Below are 19534 nucleotides of genomic sequence, written 5' to 3'. Positions count from 1 at the left end.
ATGTACTAAATATTGAAATTACGGTGTTCACTCTTCATAATATACTGTAGACATTTAGACGCAGAATTTTAATGCTGCTTTATATTACTTTATATTACTGCACTATTCTCCCTGCAAACTTATCTGCGATATGTTCGGTTGTGAATGACTACTGATTCTAAAATCAGGTCTACCATTTCAACTGCTGAAAATTGGTGGTTAACATATTGAGCTAACAAAGCCCCTAGTAAATAATAATACCAAAATTTATCTCTATACAAAAAATTTAAGTATTTATTTTAATAGTTTTAAAAACTAAAATATTTCTGACACCCCCCTTATAATTCCAGGTTTTTAAGGCAAAAAGCCAAGAATTCAAGGGAAGATAATTATTAACAAATTCATTTATATTACATTATTTCATTATACATTTACATAAAGTTTTGGGATGATGATTTGGTGTTTTAAGTCCACTTTATGCACAGTAAGGCTACAGCACCTTGAATAACGTAGTGTGGAAAACGACCCAAGAAACTGGTTCCTGCGACTGATGAGAACATAGATGGCAGTGCGATCAGAATCGGTGCTAATTTTCTTATGAAAGTAATGCGGCTTTGTTAGTTTTTGGAATATATTGTGTAGATTTGTTTGTCTTCAAAGGCAGTACGTGAATTGATGGAAACAGTTATATTTCTGGAGTGATTTGCAGTCACAAAATGGCATTAATTTGGAAAGAAAAGTAAAATAAAATGAATAAATAAATAGCATGCGTGCGTAACACAAGAAGAAACATCGCAATGTGACGTCACGTCTTGGACTGTGTATTAGACTTTATTTTTCTATGTTATTAGCATATAAATAGTATCCTGAGACATATTTCATACCGAGGCGACAAACCACAAGTGTCGCTTATCAGTGCAGCCTTTCGAACCATAGGGACACAAGCCCTGACTGCACCGTTTCCTCAAGGAGATTTTAGACCAAAGCAACATGCGACAAACAATACGAGGATTTCAAACCAAAGCGACACGGGTCCTTCGGTCCAAGGCAACTTTCATACCGAAGCGACACATGTTGCTTGGAAACGAGCCAATCAGGAGCAATATTTCATATTGTAGCGGCATGACTGGAAGCACAGGCCAGCGTTCGGTTGGTGAAATCCTCAAGCGATAAGTGTCGTGTGCCGCTTTGGTGTGCAATCTCACTAAAGCAAGACACTCATTGCATCGCGTATGCACGAACAACAAACCACAGCAACATGTTGCAAGCTATTGAGGAAATGGCCCAGTTTACGCAACGCAGAAGCGAAACGTGTGGCTTATTGTGTCGCCTAGATCTGTTGTTGTAATGTGTGGTTTATCATGTCGCCTATCTGTTGTTCGCAAGCAACGCTTGCCAATAGACTGAAGGCACCATGTCGCTTGTCACTTAGTTGGGAACTCCCCCTGTAGCGCGTCGCTTCGGTCTCAGCACCCTTCCTTTAAGGAGCTTTCCGACCGAAGTAACAAGTAGCACGCGAATACGCCATATGAACGTGTCATTTGCTGTTTGGACCCTCATGTGCATATGAATGCTATTTTACAGTCTGGAAGTTTGTGTCACTAGTGTGACAGTATGAACATCCCGTGTCGCTTGTCCCATTGTTTTGAAAGTTGCCTTACACTCATGTCGATGGCACTAAGAAAGTTTTGTGGGGTTCCCCTTGTCGTTTCATGCAATCATCATTATCATCATCGACACGATTAGTTTAAAGCGGAAGAAAAGAGACAGTAAATATCAAAAATACAAATGCCTCAGTGTGTATATCTTTAAAAGAAATGACGATGATAATAATAATGAACCTATTTCATACACAAAAATTTAGTTGCCAAGGGCATTCCACACGTATTTTTTCTCCCGTATTATTAATGAAAGTATGACGATAACAGGACGTGGTCGACTGTCTAGAATGTTCGTTAATATCTTCGCGACCACTGTACCAAATATCATAGCAATTATCACATTCATAGAAATGCTTCATGTAAAAGAATCAGACGTTGCAGCGAAAACTCCATTTACTTCCATTATAAGCAGACGAGTACCAAGCACCGGGTTCAACAGCAGCGCCTCTAGCGGTATCATTTTCGAGTGGAACCAGCCAGAGAGTGCAGAACCGTGCAGTTTTCCACACTACGTTATTCAAGGCACTGTAGTAAGGCTAATCAGGACTGGACCTACAGTTTAAAGTGGGATCTGAATCACTATGTGCCTCCTCCGGGTATCGAACCTGGGACCCCTTGATTAAAAGGTGATGATGCTGTGCCATCGGGGAGGCCCCAAAAAAGTTTTATGTCCTCAACTGATTCATGTGAGCACCTACAGTATAGGGTGTAGTAAGTGGTAATTTATTTTTCCTTCATGAAACGTACAATCCTAATTTCTATTAGTACTTGTCTATCTATTATTATAGGGCTGCACTGCATGTTACCCTTCATCCAGGATGGCTACTCCCTGGGAACTATGCGTGATTTTCTCTCCGTGGATGTTGAAAATTGCAACTTTCAAATTTATTGAATTTATTCAAAGGTAATTTATCAATGCCCTGAGGCACGTTTTTCACAGCTTTCATTTTTTTCGAGAAAGGAAAAGAAAACTGCATGGAAAGTATGTTAGAACGTCTCTCAATCAGTTTAATTTGTTAGTGTCATTTACAGAACAATCTATCTGACAGATTTGTAACTTGTATTTGTAGATGTATTTAGAGTCGGAGTATGTAAAATGGCAAATAAACTCCACATCTTAAAATAATTATTTAAAAAAAAGTGTTTAATTGAATTGAATTAGAATATTGGAATAATTTGGAATCACAAAGACACTTTATATTGTAAATATATTTGTGTGTGGGTGGTGAGAGGCGGTAATACATAAGGCTGAGACAGAGAAAACACCTGCTTATACCCTTAGATATTTTGAAAGTTTTCCTTGAAAATCGGGAATTATACTTGAATTTTATCATGGAATTAGGTTGGCCACCCTGTTATCATATTTATGTTTAAAAGAAAAAGAAAAATTAATCTGTAAACATTTTATTCATATCTAGCAAACATATAATCACAGAATGTAAATTTAACTCTTAACATTGCAAGTGAAACATGATAGAAATATACAAATGCATTATCACACAAAAATGCAAGGAACATAGTATTCACTTCATGATCCACTAAAAATACATGAATAATGATCACATTGGCATATTGGAATTGGCACATACTCTGTATTTAAATCAATTCCAACTCTTGATTTCCTATCTGCAACAAATTTTTAAAATGAAATCGTACCACTCGCATTTATGTTTTATTGCTCTCCTGTAAGATAAAACAACAATTACAGGTTCCCGCATACCGTGTCATCCCCGATTTCATTAACTGCCTCTGTACCATGCTTGTGTTCATAAATACACGAAAACAAATCTTTATAACATATTCCAATGTGCACGTATTGAAAACCACCAGAGTCAAAACTGTTTCAAAAAAATTACAGGGCTCCGGAGTTGAACCAAAAGTATAAAAAAATAAGCTTAAATCCGACTTATCAAATTAAGCATTAATAAGCAAGATTGAATTTTTCATAAATGACAAGCATGTCATATTATCACTTGATTAATTCAACACAACCTGATTTTTGGTGGTTGAACTTGCTGAACCATACAGGATAAAAAAAAATTGTACAATTAAGAAAAAAATGCAACTGTACGTTTCATCTGCAGCTGACAACAACTTCTACTCTTATTATTTACAACAAGGCACCAAGAAGATGCTTACTCTCTGTTCTTTGTACATGAACTGACATTTTTCTACATTTTCCATTGTAGACTTTTGAAAGAAGTAAACACGACAGCAGGAGCGAAATGTAACTTTAAGACCTACAAAATGATTTTAACAATGTAACGAAAGCCTGCAAAAAGTAAAATTTACCTGAAAATGACTGAATTGGAAAAAAAAAATAAAAAAATTCTGATCCTACCTGAAGGAAATTGGACTGGTATAGTAGCCTTGGATTTTACATTTTCCCCATTTAAAGTTTTCTCAGCTTAATTCCCTGAAAAAACATTACATTTATCACAGTCTCCAAGGCCCTGAAAAATAGATTTTTTTACAATTTTGCCCATCTGTGAGGACATTGGAATCTAAACTTCCTGCTTCGTCAAATCCTTCTTGCATTTTTTTTTGACTAATACTGAATTTTTATAATTATATGAAATGACTATATATATAATATATTATGCCCATGAGACAAGAATAATAATAAAATGCAATCTCATATAATTGCTGTATGAATCTTATGTTTTTAATGTGGGAAAAATTAAATCAAATTGCAACTGAATCTTGTACTAAATGCACCGCCATGAAATTAGGCGGGTGGCAGAAGTTCGTGCTGTTGCCATGTCTGAGCACAACCCCGTGTGTTCAGAGGTTTAAGAGAATGAAAAATCTCGTAGAGCCACCTATTTTCATGGCCGTGTGTTTAGGACCTGATATCCCTTCACCCCTATCAAATATCTATTTTTTAAATGCCCACAAGTACAAAAATAAAAATTAAACACAAATCTGTGAGTAATAATATTTAGGCACATTTACTGTAATAACACAAAATGCACAATAAACTTTTGTTAATACATATTAAAGTATCACCATTTATACAGTATACAAAAGTATGCCCAGATGTTTACGGCTTACTCCATTACTGTGATTCCACACCACCACCAGTTAAGCAACAAAAGATTCCAGAAGAAAAAGTATTTTTTTTAAAAGTTGCAAAAGAGAAACTCCAAAAACATATTACAAATTACATCACAGACTACACTGAACTCAAAATACACTAAACAATTAAGTCTTTTCTCATTATGTTATTGTTCACTCCATGGATATGTCCATGCAAGAATAATGAGTTCATAGCGGAGACAAAACCTCAAAATGTGCTGGGGTGTTTTTTCTTGAAGATTTTCTAGTACAATACTCGACGATACGATAAACCGTAGTAAAATGTGTTCTACATCCACACATTTCCATTATTTATATAATACTGTTTGGCAACACTACTTTATACATAAAGTATGTTCTTATTTTAGCTCGAAATTTATTCGTAAATTCACTATGCTTTCTGTCAGTAGTGAGAATAACTACAAGTGTATGTTCGCTACCACAAAACAGTAGGGTTGTGTAGCACAGGAAATAAAAAAAATCCTGTTTGTAACAGAAAATATTCATTGAAAAATATCAAATTTTACAAGCTATTTTGCTCTGAAGAGTATGAAGTTTTCATATTTCCGGAACGAACTGTCGTTTCGAAGAAATTTCTGACAAAATGCAAAAAAATTGAGGAATGGCATTCCATAAACACTACAACACAGTGTTACTGTAAAACAAATAAAATGTTGCAATACCTTTCACAAATAACATTAATCTTAAACAATAAGCAAACAACTATGAGTGAAATTCATCCTGCTAGAATAAACTCTTCTCATACATTTTACTCTGAAGCTAATACAACTTGACTGAAAAAATAATTCTGATGTATTAATGCAGCCTTTTATATGTACAAAAATATATAACAAATTGAGGAAACTTACATTACCACAAATAGAGGTACTTCAGAATTCTACAAAAAGTACAAAAAGGCAGTTATATTAAATGCATGATGCGGTCTTTTTTTAAAAAAAAAATCATTGTAAAACTATACGGTTTGTGTTATAATATTGGAAAACGGTTCCAATATTATAGCTACATCATTTTATACCAGGGCTAATGAATTGCAGGGGTGTCATTGTGCTTCAAGACAATGCCAGGCCTCATGTTGCTAAGGCTATCCAACTTTTTTGGGAAACTCTAAAGCAGCCTGCATATTCTCCAGACATTGAAAGGTCGGATACCACTTCTTCCATTTGTTAGATAGCCATCCGAGGGGACGATGGTTCCAAACCTTCGACGAGGTGAACCACGCACAGGGCGAACATTGGAATCACGTTGCCGCTGCTGATGGGAATTATTTCTGATTTTCCATGTACGCCATTCTCTCTGCTGGGGTCAAAATCTGACATAACTTTATTGGGCACCTTATATTTGAGTCATGCTGTACAAATTGCTTAAATATGTGTATGAATTCCTTTCAACACATTTCACATAAATGGCAAAGGAAAACATACTGGCAGAATATAACACTTTTAATTTTCAGCCTTATATTATAATTAAGGAAAAATTTGTCTTTTGAATAAATAATATAAGTGACTGACACCTCTTTTATTGGTATTTATGGCACATATTTAGTTTTAAATATAAATTATTTGTTTTGATCATCATGTGGGGACTTAATTTGGGGCCTAAAAAATTTTCCATCTCATAAAAATAGGACCCAGGATTATTTGCTAAATAAATGTGACATTTGCAAAACCACAAAAATTACTCTTTACAAACCATGTGAGCTGGGTTTTTCTTCTTCCTGTTTTTTTTCTGTTATTCTTATTGTCATTTCTTTTTTCATATTGGGTATGGTTAATTATATTGGGTGTAAACTTCAATTTCTCATAGTAATAACAAAACTTAGGAATAAATATTATTAGCTTAGTGTTAAATTTCAATACTGAAGCTCATGCATTTGAATGGACATATTTACACTGTTCCATGAATAGAGGCTTGAGGACAAGTGACTATTCCCTGCCGTGAACCAATATCTCACCCTTCTCTCTACCTCTCCCTCAAACACAGTGGCCTGGTTGCAGTGTTGCCAGTAGCATAATGGTAATTCTCATAGAACCATAAGTTCATATGCTGTCTAAATTCGATATTCACAATTACAACTTTTAACTGTTAAGCCTTGTTTCCATGTTTAATATAGCACTACAATGCTGACCAAGGCAAAATTTATTGTAAAAAATACACTACAGGGTGGCTACGAATTAAGGGCACCTTTTGTCACTAACTTTTGTATTAATTGAGCTATTATTTTTCTTTCCTCTTTATCTTTCTTTACACATATGTAAAATCAGTGGATTTTGTTTAGAATGACAGCAAGTCACCTAAGTATTGAGCAGCATGTCAAATGTGTACATAGATTTTCCATTATCAATAACGTGTAGTTGAAGTTCAGCGACAAATGCTGCTGACCTCCAACACTTAAAAGTGACCCTATCTGAAGAATCAACAAGTTATGTGATGCAACTGGCTTAAAAATCTCATAAGCCACGAACAGATAGAAGGAAAGAAAATTACGTCTCCAAGCTAACATGGATTTAAATGGAACCCAAATTTATAAATATGTGGAAACAGCTAAAATTATCATTGTGATGTCTAAGTTACTATCTTCAGAAAATAAAGAGGTTGCCAATATTATAAATATGTTCTCATTGTTAAACAAAAGGTGCCTCCTTAATTCGTGGTCACCCTGTATAAATGTAACATTTCCACCCTCGAACAGGGCCTTCGGACAAAGAATTTATTGTGAATCTTTGTCTGAAGAAGACCCTGTTTGAGGGTGGAAACGTTACATTTATAATGTACTTTTTACAATAAAAATGCCTTGATTAGCACTTTGGTGTTTAATTATGAATGTTTATTTTACATTGTAACAACTAAACATTACTGTAAAACAAATGCCTCTTTTCTAAAGCCATTCTGAATGCAGTCGCTCAATTAAAAAATATATGTAGTTGAATTAAACTTTTTTGAACAATGTACGTAGTTACAGATCTGTCTTACAATTTCCCCCAGCCCACTGGTACAAAAACTGAGTAGTCGTGCACTGGGAGAGAGAAGCTTGCAAGGGTTACTATTTGCTAATTCTTAGGGGTTGGAAGGAGGAGGGCATGTCTTCCGGCTGCCTGTTAAAAAGTAACAAACTCTAGCCACTTATATTATTCATTCATAATGACATTACCACGAGGTCATTCACACTTTAGAACTTCTCTTGCCAAAGATTACACACCACTAAATAACCCTTTTCTTTATGCCTAGTTTGTTTAATAGAATGGTAATTAGGCATTCCTCTTTTTTTTCACATAATAATGTCTCGAAAGAGAAAAAATATCCATTTTATACAAAGGAATATGAACATTGAATTTCATACTACATAAACATGTTGGAATCCATAAGTACATAACTCTCACTTTACATAAACATACAAAGAATATAAACATGCATGGGAAAAAGTTACATATTCAAGTCCCACTTTTTCCATAGCTGGGTATATTTAACAATAATTACTCCATTCCTGAAAACAAAAAAAAATAAGGAAACGAGTAACAACATGTTTTCATCTTGCGAACTCTCTTAGTATAATGAACTATTTATGGTCACTCAGTAATGTCAGAGTACTGAGCGATATATTATGTAATTTTAACGGTTTCTCGCCTAAATTCAAATGATATACTAGTAATTATTATTAGTTAAAATTGATTGTTGATATCTGGAGGTTACGTTTACCAATGGTAAAAGTCTTCATCACTTTCAATTCCAAGTGAATAGAATTGCAACAGGAATAAGTCTAACAAAGATATTTTTTATAAGTAAGAAAATGTTCATATTTACCTTCCGTCTGTAATGTTTATTGAGCCAACGCAAACTTGTCCTTAGTTATTGTTTTGGTGTTCAAAATACATATAATCCTATAGATGAAAGAAAACGAAAATAGTAATGTAACAAAATGAAATATTTTTCACAATACATAAATACATAACATGCAAAATATTTCTTCATTAAAAAATCTGAGCTAATACACAGTAATCATTATTTTTTCTGATCCAAACAGAAAGTCCAACCAGCAACATTTTATACTGATCGCAGGCCCAACTGGCAGTCTGTACAAACTAAAAGATGTAGGGGTAACATCGCTCTCTCATTACAAGATTGCCAAGCGTACAACTGTTTTTGTCGGTTGTTTTTATTAGCTTCTTTGTACAGTGTTTGGTATTTTGTGTACTAATTTTTTGTGCTTTGTGTACTATTGTACAACTTATATCCAGCAACGGCGCTGATCAACTCCCCCACGTTTTAGTACGTTTGGCAACATGCTGTGTATACGACGCTCATTAGTTTCGTCCCACCAGGAACTTTCGGTGGCTTGTGACTCGAAAATGCCCAATGCCAGTCTCATTAAAAAAAAAAATACAGATATTCTAATGTAATAAATTCAGAAATTAGACATACTTAGAACCCCCCAGCATTTGGATAGTCTAATTCCCTGTTGTCTACAGATAGAGGCATGCACATTTCATTTGTGATGAAAACATGAAATTAGAAATAACACATTGTAATGTTAATTTTGATGTTTCTGAAAGGTGTGAGGTGCATTTATGTGAAATAAACTGCAAAATGCAAAATAGACTCTTAAAAACCAAATTCAAGTTTTTATTTACCGATGTGACACTTTCGGAAGTTTGAATTATCCTGTGAGTTATGCAATTCAAGGAAAATTGATTAATTCTGCTGTAAATATTTGAGAAGCAAAAATGGACTCTTTGACACAAGAATAAACCTAGTATTCTGATAACTACATAAATGTGCTACTAAAAGAGGTATGTTTATTTTGTGTAATAAGTGCAGTTTTTTAAATCAAATTTAGGATTATATTCACAATTTTAAAATCAAAATTTCATTTTATGTAATGCTTTTGATCCGATTTTTCACCACTTTTAACAATGAAATTTTATTTTATTTACGGCTTTTGAACCCAAAATTTTACTTTTTCATTTACCAAAAATATGTGCCTCTATCTATAGCTATCTAATATAAAATTACCACATAGTACCTCGAACTCGGTGGAGGCACATAGTGGTTCGGATCCCACTTTAAACTGTAGGTCCAGTCCCGATTAGCCTTACTGTGCATAAAGTGGACTTAAAACACCAACTCAATCAATCAACCACATAGTACCACAACCAGTGGTTTAGAAGTAACAAAATGCAAATTTAAGGCGGATTTAATAAATCTGCAGTAGAGAAATTGAGTTTGATGATTAAAAAAAATAGATTGAACTTACGATTAAGAAACAAGCTCCTAGCATAACGGCCTTCATTTTTACATCAAGGTCCATTGGAAAGGTTATTCCGAAGTTATCTGCATCCGTGAAGGCTTCTCTGATCAACCCAGTCCACTGCTTGGATATTTTCCCAACCTCAGTCAATCCATCCGGTAGCAATACCTGAGAATTCCACCAGAAAACAAGAGACTCAATAGTACTCAAAGAGTTCAGTACTGCACAAATTTGAAGTTAATCAAACATTACCCAGAAATTTAATAGAAAAATGTAGGACTTGAGAAATTGCTCTACAAACTGAGCTAGCCAGACTGGCTTTTTTCACCTGATTTTTGCTTCCGCTGGGAGATATCAGGCATCGTCGTCAGTGTTATACAGGCAACACATCCCATGTTAGTAACACTGACAGAAAACTATAACATACCGTATTTACTCATGTATAGTGTGCACTTTTTTCCAAAATTTTTGCTCCCAAAAACTGTGGTGCGTATTATGCACGGGATAATTCGAACAGCCAACATGAAACCGTACAGGGTCATTCCATGATTTTGGGACACTTGCATTGATTTTTCATGTTTATGGAACCCTATCATGTTATATATCGTTGGAAAGCTTAAATCCTGGAGTTTCTGAACATGGTAACAGTATTCCATTCAAGATAACAACACTAATGTGAAATGCGGTTGAAATAAGTTCATCACAAAATGAAGGAACGTTCTGATTTCTATGGTGCTTTGGATGAAAGAAAACATAAGAAAAAGAAAACAATAATTAAAATGTATTACTGGCCAAATAATAATATATATCTGGAGTGTGTAAATTTTGAATGGAAGAAATTTTGTGCTGCTAACTGCTAGTTTGAAGGTCCTGAATGTGCCTCATATAAATGTTACATTAGTCATGGAAAAAGTATACATCTTGAAGGTTTTTTTTTAAGGAAAAGTAATGAGCAAAATCACATATAAAAGTTTGAAGGCCATTTCACACGATATTTCACTTTGTAATGTCATGTTCTGTGACACCAAGAAAAGCAGTGCAACTCGGGCAGAATTTGAGCATGCACCTTCTCTCACATGGGATGCATATCAGCAGTATTTGTAGGGCGAGAAATAGTAGAAAATAACTTCCTGAGCACTGCAAATCCATAATGTAATTTTCATCTCGCTTTCTATTATTACAGAATAAATAAGGTGGTTAAAGAGTGAAAGCTTTGGTATGCTAAACACAGTGGAGGGAGAGGGGGAGGTGGCATGAGTTGGAGACATTGTTTACACAAGAGGATATTCTCCTCTTGGTCCACATAGCAACAGGTGACTCATTGAATACGTGATGTTATTCACTCTTGATCAGCAAAGCAACAGCTTTACAACCTACAACTAAGAAAGCTATTTCTTGAAACTGGATTGTACTGCGCATTATATACGAAATATAATTTTTTGCAACTTTTACCCATCAAAAACCAGGGTGCGCATTATACACGCACGCGCACTATACACGTGTAAATACAGTAATCCATGTTGCATGTGCAAGGGCACACCCTACCTACTGACTGTCAGACTCACTCCCACATGCCCCAGCAGAGGTGGGAAAACATGTAACCAGTTGCGGTGTGACGTGTGGTCAGCACGACAAACCCCAGACACTGGTATAGATTTCTTATGACCAGCTTATGCTATTCATTCATAACTCCCTACTTTCCTCACAATGGTGGGTGGTCACCAGTCCCATACACTGGCCGAAATCTCAAGACAAAGGTTGCTATGCTTCTCCCCAGGAGACTCGAACTAACACGTGTCCCATTGCCGAAGCTGCAGACTGGACAGCCACAGTGCGGGAGACTGACACACAATTCCGCACAGGTAAAACACTAGTTCAGACTGCATTTTTCACTTAAATTTCTAGGTAGTATTCTGAAATTAAAAATGGGATTTATTTTGTGGATATCATTCATAATATTAAATAAGGAAACATGATTAATATATACCTTAGTCTTATACATAGTCACTTGCCTTATTATTATTTCTTATTTGCAGCAGTACTCCCAAGGCTCACGCAAACATCTCCACACCTAAAATCTCCACTTCGAGCACTGGTTTGCAGTACAGTTGCAATTATGCTTGCATTATTGATTTTCCAACACTATGGAACACATTCTTACCCTTCACACATTAATGTTAATATTTATCTAATATGTTATATGCTAATACTGTGCAAAAAATCATAGATAATGAAAAAGATAGAAGCAAAATCAGAATAAAAACGTGAAATTTTGTAACTAATTTATGTAAGCAACTGAGTACATACGAGGGTCACTATTTATATTTTGAGCCTAACAATGAAAAAACAGGAATTTGGCATTGAAAACTGCTTTATTGTTTTTCGAAGTATTCTCCTTTATGGTCAATACACTTTTGCATTCGTTCGAACCATTTGTCAAAGCAGTTTTTCCAATCTTTTTGAGACACCTCCATAATATGGTTTTTCAACGCATCAACGGCATCTTCCACCGACAAAAATCGTTGTCCACGCAATTTATTCTTGACATTCGGGAACAAGAAGAAGTAATTGGGTGCCAAATCAGGACTGTACGGTGGATGACCCATCAATTCGATTTTTTGACTGTTCATAAAGTCGGTTGTTAGACGAGATGTGTGACAGCTGGCATTGTCTTGATGAAGAATGATCCGACGGTGTTTGTTTGTTTTCCGTATTTGACCGAAGACCTCTGGCAAACAAATTGTTGTGTACCATTCAGAGTTGACCGTTCTACGTTCCTCTAAAGGCACAGTTGCCACATGACCAGTTTTCCCAAAAAAAACAGGCGACCATTTGTTTCGATGTGCTTCGAGCACGAACAACTTTTGTTGGATTGGGTTCATCTTGAAACACCCATACAGTCGACTGCTGTTTACGTTCCGGCTCATATGCATATATCCATGATTCGTCACCTGTTACAATCTTATATAGTCTTTTGAAGCACCACGATTGTATTTATTGAGCATTTGTTTGCACCAATTGACGCAAGCGTCTTTTTTGAGTTTTTGTCAAATTGTGTGGGATCCAACGAGAACATACCTTTCTCACAGCTAAATGATCATGTAATATTTTATATATGCTGGTGGAACTAATGCCTATGGTTGCCTCAATCTCACAGTATGTCACATGACGATCTTGCAGTATTAGGTTTTGCACAGCATCAATGTTTTCTTGAACAACAACTAATTTTGGACGACCTTCGCGAACTCGTCAGTGAGCAAATGGCGGCCAGATTAAATTCGTTATACCAGCGTTTCACAGTGGGAAAGGATGGGGCTTCATCGCCAAATGTGGAAGTAAGTTGATCGATGCACTCTTGTCTTGATAATCCACGTCGAAAATCGTAAAAAAATCATCGCACGAAAATGTTCACGAGTTAATTCCATTTTATTGTTGTCGCGCAATCTCCAAGGCAACATAAACAACACAAATGAAGCTATTTATCTGATGATGTCTTTTCTGGACACATTATTATGTCATCATGATCTTGGATAGTCCCGCTCTCGATATATCCAAATAACATGGCTACTTTGGTAACAGAGGCGCCTGTAAGGCGGGCACCAACAATTTGCCCTCTTTGAAACACTGTCAGCTCGGACATGATTCAGTATCAACTGCACTGCACACTCTCTACAGCGCAACTGTCGACTACTACCAGTCCGACACGGTCCTCTCTCACGGCGCAAAACAAAAGAATGTCGCACCTCATCCGATTTCAAGTGGAAAAATTGAGTCGATATCACCCGTTCCGATGTCGTGGTGTTTCCATATTTTTGTCCATCCCCTGTAAATCGGATCAGTAAAATAATTGGGAATTTTACCGACAGAGTAACGATTAATTTGTCCCATCACTACTCATTAGCATACATCGCCATCGGTTCAGCACTAATATTCATAGCATTTTTATTTGAATTCATGTGGACATACCTTGAAATTCACATCTCTACAGCACCCAACGGTAAGGCAAGGACCTTGAATTTTAAGCACTTCATCCCCTGCTTCATTTAGTACTCTGAATTTTTGATACCAGCAGCTCCACTCTTCTTCGACCCTTCCTATCACATGTCCTGGAGGTGAAGAAACTTCAAGTACCTAAAAAGAAGTGCATATATGAATTACACAAAATAATAATTATAGTGTTTTTAGTTTTAAGTCCACTTCATGCACAGATAGGTTAATCAGAACTGGACCTACAGTTTACATTGAGATCCAAACCACTATGTGCCTCCACTGAGGTTTATTAATTAAAGTTTTGCAATAACTATGAAGATAAGTCCACTGCAGCATTAAAGTCAGTAGGGTTCGGATAATTATGTAAGTACATTTGAAGGGGCAGGGGGAAAAACGATGAATGTTCATTCAAGACGATTTGCCAGGAAATGAAAAACAAGTATTTCTATTCATAAATATGCCATTATATGCCAAAATAAATTATTTTTAAGAATCATTTTACACCCACAGATGTGGATAACCATAGGAAAATGTTTCTGGAGAATCAGAGGAAACCAAAAAAGAGTAATAAGCAAAATTATGCTGAAAAATGTTGTTTTTATTCTACATTGCAGGTGTGCACTAATGAACAAAGACAAAATGAGAGTAACACTACAACATTAAAAAGAGTGATGTTTGTTATTTATCAAACTATCATGAAAATGAAAAAAGTTGGATCAGTCTTGGGGGGTAACTCACAAACTATTCCTCATCATCAACTAAGTAGTCCACATAGAGATCCTCATCATTTTCTACTGTAGTGTTGGTGGTTAGCGTGGTATCGTAAAACTGTTGAGCCTCTGGGTTGGTGAGAAATCGATTCAAATCCTGGAGATTCAACACACGCACAACGAACGACTGGAATAATCTTCCCGTAGCGCTAACCCATTTCAGTGAGGCACACATTATTTAACAGAAAACACTCATTGTTCTTCACCCTTCGGGCTTTCATCGTTTTTCCGGCACTTCTCACACTTTTCCCCCCCAAGTCCGTTCACATTCTTATAGTACAGCTTCTGAGCTACAGATGGCGCTGCAATCTCAAAAAGGGCGAAAAATCGACATTCATCGTTTTCCCCCCTGGGTCTTCATTTGATTGTAACACAAAGGACGTGGCATGGTCCAGTGGACCAACAAATTGAATTTACAATTTCAGTTATTGCCATTTATATTACCCAATTGATCTAATGCTACAAAAATTTGTCACATATTCGTAAACGGTTTCATAAATACATTGTCATATCACTGTAACATACAAAAGATGCTTTAGTGGTTCAGTTATCACAGAACATACATGCAGTTACCCAAACCAAACAATATCACTGAAAATATCACACAAAATGTTTCTAATGGTAACACTGTTAAGCCTTGTTTCCATGTTAATAAAACATTCAAATGCTGACCAACACAAAATTTATTGCATAAAAAATATACACTAAAACATAATGTTTCCACCCTCTAACAGGGTCTTCTTCAGATGGAGATTGTGAATCTTGGTCAGCATTTGAATGTTTTAAAAAAAATTCTACACAATGTCACAATGAATGAAAAAGCTCAATGATAGTAAATGGAAATAAGTACTTCACTATCAGTTTTATCAGACTACAGCTCTGATAATTCACTTGTGCTTAAAACTTCAAGTGTGACGAGGATATTTCCACTAAAAGACTGATTGTCAACTCGGGTTCTTGCACAAGGATCTATACCGAAAGACTTATGCAAAGGGTGGCACGTGGTCCGTGGGGTTCACGATTGTCTAGTGCTCTGAAACTAAAATGTAGGAAGTGAAGTGGTTACTTGATATTACAAAATATGAAGCTACCGAAAAGGAGAAGGAAGTGTGTGTTATTGCTTCTGAGAACAAGAGCGTTGTTCTAGGCTGCAAGTCCCAGGGACCACACCATGCCCATTACGGGTTAAAGTAAACACATTTCCCGACATGTTCATATTTAATACACATAAATACACAATAGAATGAATGGCCCAGAACAGATGGCCTTGCTGTTAACAGGGTGGTAAGTGGAGGCGATAGTTCCTATGCCTTGGAATCTGAAAACCTACCGCAAGATTTGTGAAAGTTAATTATGCACAGTTACTTCATGCGAAGTGGAAAGATTGTTTAGTCAATAGAAAGCCCTGTTCTGTAACAACATGAGAAGTTGAAAATTGGAAATACATTTGTTGTTCCTTATGTTATGGCAATACTTTATTGAAAAAGAACAGAAATGTGTAAAATATTATGTTAATTATTGTATTTGTGTTGGTTTGTCTGATTTGGGAATTCGTTAAAAAAAATAAAACAGGATGGAAATGGTGGTAAGGTTACTTATTGAATTATTTCAGTACATAATTTTTAATATACATATATGTACACATTTTACTGTTTTTAATTATTAGGGCTGCAGTTATCAGTATTACAAAGCACTAATCGAAATTAGTCACCAATACCCACACACCAATTTAATCACCATAGTCATGAACAAAAAAAAGGGGAGGGAACAAGGATCATGCCCCCTGCAACAAGGGGTATGTCAGTTTGAAGTTATATATTCCGTACACACATTTCCAGTGACAATGCATTGAATTATTTTCCTGTAGTTTACGGTTATTACAAGCAAAAGAAAACAGTTTTTCGTTGTGATGTTTCAGGAGAACACACGCTCCCTTCATCAGACATTTATTTTCATTTTCAGTAAAGATACAGTTATAACAATGGTTAGCAATTTTTTTAAACAAAAAGAAACCATTATATAATGGATGTAGTCAGTGTTACATTGTTGTAATATAGCAACCTAACTGTGAAATAAAAGTGAAACAGACTGCTTCTTTTCAGGAGTTAAGTTGCTATATTACAACAATGTAACATTGACAACATCAATTATATAATGGATTCTTTTTGTTTAAAAAAATTGCTAACCATTGTTATAACTGTATCTTTAGTCATGAAAATAAATGTCTGATGAAATAAATGAAAATAAATGTCTGATGAAGGGAGCATGTGTTCTCCTGAAACGTCAGAACAAAAACTGTTTTCTTTTGCTTGTAATAACTGTAAACTACAGGAAAATAATTCTACAATGTGTACATACAAGAAACACTAAAATACATTGAATTATTATAAAAGTAAAAACAGGTAAAGCTTCCTTGTGCATTGCTTGACGAGTGATGATATGATGAAGGTGCACTCACATAGAACACCCAGGCTGCAATTTGAACCTGGACCCCTGGCATGGAGATATTGATACATACAGCATGTGAAGGTCGGGCCCTAAACATTCTCAACCTCATCCAGTGATGTGATCAGCACCATACTCCTACCATCTTTACCCTCCAGATACACTTTGATTAACCCTTACCGGGCAACCAGTGACTATCGGACACTGCTGCTTATATTTTTTGTGACATACTCCAAACGATACTTCCTGCGAACATGATATTTTTTGACTTTCTTTGTTTCACTCTTCTTTCTCATTTACAATATTTGACTTTGTTTGATAAAGAAGGTTAGGCATAAAAAATATTTTCCATTTCACTTACGTAAACGGGCAAGCAGTGTCTGTCGGACACGGTGTACAATTGATATGTGAAGAAGCCTACTTGAATATGTATTAACGAATGTTTAATAAAAAATAAAGTATTTAATAAGACTCACAAAAATATAATCAACATTAAAATAGAAAAAATGGAAAATATATGAGCAAATAAAACAATTTCGTCACACTACCTTCCGGCCTAACATGTTTCATATACTATTCTGCAAAAATAACAACATGCAATTACCATGACGATGATGATGAATACAAGAATTATGGACAACAATGTTGATTAGGTTAAATATCATGTTACTTGCTTGTTTCCACAGCGATGAAACATAAAAATCTCACACTAGAAGGGCAAGATCCATTTCAAACAATGCAGTGTCCGACAGACACTGCTTGACCGGACACGTTACAAAAATAGCTTGCCCGGATAAGGGTTAAAGGTTGAGTGAGCTTCAGATGCTGAATAATTGTTAGAAACTGCTAGAACATCTCTTCCATAAATCTAACCTGCATACCCAGCACTGCTGTCACACACCCTACCAACTGGCTCACTCTGGCTTACGAATTATTGTAAACAACATATATGTGGGTTGGAGATTTAATAGTGGCAACTATTTATTTACAGATACAAAAGAGATATATCTGTGCAACTTTTGCAGCCCTTCACCAGAATTGTGTACAACCATTGCCAGTGATGTGAAAGTCTTAGTATACCAGTAGTAGTGGCTGATCTGTTGAAGGTTCGAATGGAGCGGTCTATTGCCTGAAGAATATCTGGAACAGTTTGGAAGCAAATGCCACGAAGTGGTTCCTGCCAGCGTAGAGATGTCAATTTAATTCGTCTACAGTGTTTCAAAGGCAACAGATCCCATTGCGGTAGCACTTGCAGAGATGATTCCACACAGGCAAAACAGTGCCAGCAAAAAATCAGGCAAGACCGGGCTGGCTCAGTGGTGGAGCAATGGCACGGTATGCCAGAGACCCAGGTTCGAGTCCTGGTCGAGCTTGCATTTTTTGCTGAAATTTCTACATAGTACATCTCCTGTGTGTGCCTAATTTAATGAATGGGTAAATTAGGTATCAAACTAACGTGTGATATTTCAGTTTCATGGCGTATATGTAGAGCAGTGCTGCCACTATTAAATCTCCAACCCACGTAATAAGAATTACATAAGTCTTCTTGCATACAAACTTGAAGAATTCTAAACGTCGACAGTTATGAGCTACAGCAACACACTTGTCAAATTACTGTACCTGTAGACAGCAGGGGCAGCAGCATCCCTGACAATTCAGGGGTCTATAGAGATGGATAACTTCAGCCCCAAAATTATCGGTAATCTTCATTTCAAAGGGACGAATTGGACCACAGCATTGTCTTGTGAGGCAGTCCGATTCTTCCTTGGCCATGTATACTTGCTGGCCAATGGTGTTTTTTATCATGTACTTATTTTTTGTTTCGAAGCCAGTGAAAGCTGAAAAGAAATGAAAGGAATTTAAACCAATTCAGCCATTATATGTATCTTAATTTACTCAACTAGTTTCCATGCTCTGCTCACACTACTTAAAGATAAGGGCTACGGTTTGCATAAGGGAAGCAACACACAGCTTGTGTAATTTGAGGAATTCACCAATCAAACGTGTGCTGGCACTTATTACTTTGGTATGAAATCTCCTTGACGCATGCATTAATTTCAATTATCAAAATGCATTCAAATATACATAGCTTCTCCTCATATGGATAAATAAGAATTTTCATATTCTAATGCATTCCTTATGGAGAAAACAACTTCAAGTTACAGCTAATCAAATTGGAGTTTTCAACTTACTTTCAACAAATTAAATCTTCAACCTGCCCTCTTATTGTTCATGTGTTTTTCTACACCATGGGAAGTTTGGTATTCCTAAGAGAACAAGTCAAATAATACTCCACAAGCGTAATACTTCAACAATCCAGCTCACCGTTGGGAAAGGTCAGTGGGAGA

At 35.9% G+C, this 19534-nt stretch overlaps 1 protein-coding gene across 2 annotated transcripts in view; it reads right to left on the bottom strand.

Moving 5' to 3' along the window:
- Positions 1-3039: 3039 nt before the first annotated feature.
- The window catches only part of LOC145982075 (phospholipid scramblase 1-like), a 30896-nt gene continuing 14401 nt past the window's right edge, over positions 3040-19534 (bottom strand). Inside the window, exons 5-9 of one of the 2 annotated variants that reach the window (XM_083115670.1) lie at positions 18807-19024; positions 13948-14112; positions 9988-10149; positions 8538-8614; positions 3040-6032 (exon numbers count right to left, since the gene is read on the bottom strand). In XM_083115670.1, the coding sequence (XP_082971796.1) occupies positions 8579-8614; positions 9988-10149; positions 13948-14112; positions 18807-19024 (581 nt within the window). In that variant the 3' untranslated portion in view covers positions 3040-6032; positions 8538-8578. Of the gene's footprint in view, positions 8221-8537; positions 8615-9987; positions 10150-13947; positions 14113-18806; positions 19025-19534 lie in introns of both variants that reach the window. The other variant, XM_083115669.1, reaches the window with a different exon arrangement.

This window comes from Lepisma saccharinum, chromosome 30, assembly GCF_977018435.1.
Source record: "Lepisma saccharinum chromosome 30, izLepSacc3.1, whole genome shotgun sequence".
In the NCBI taxonomy this organism is placed as follows: Eukaryota; Metazoa; Arthropoda; class Insecta; order Zygentoma; family Lepismatidae; genus Lepisma; species Lepisma saccharinum.
This window is presented reverse-complemented; position numbering and strand designations above follow the sequence as displayed.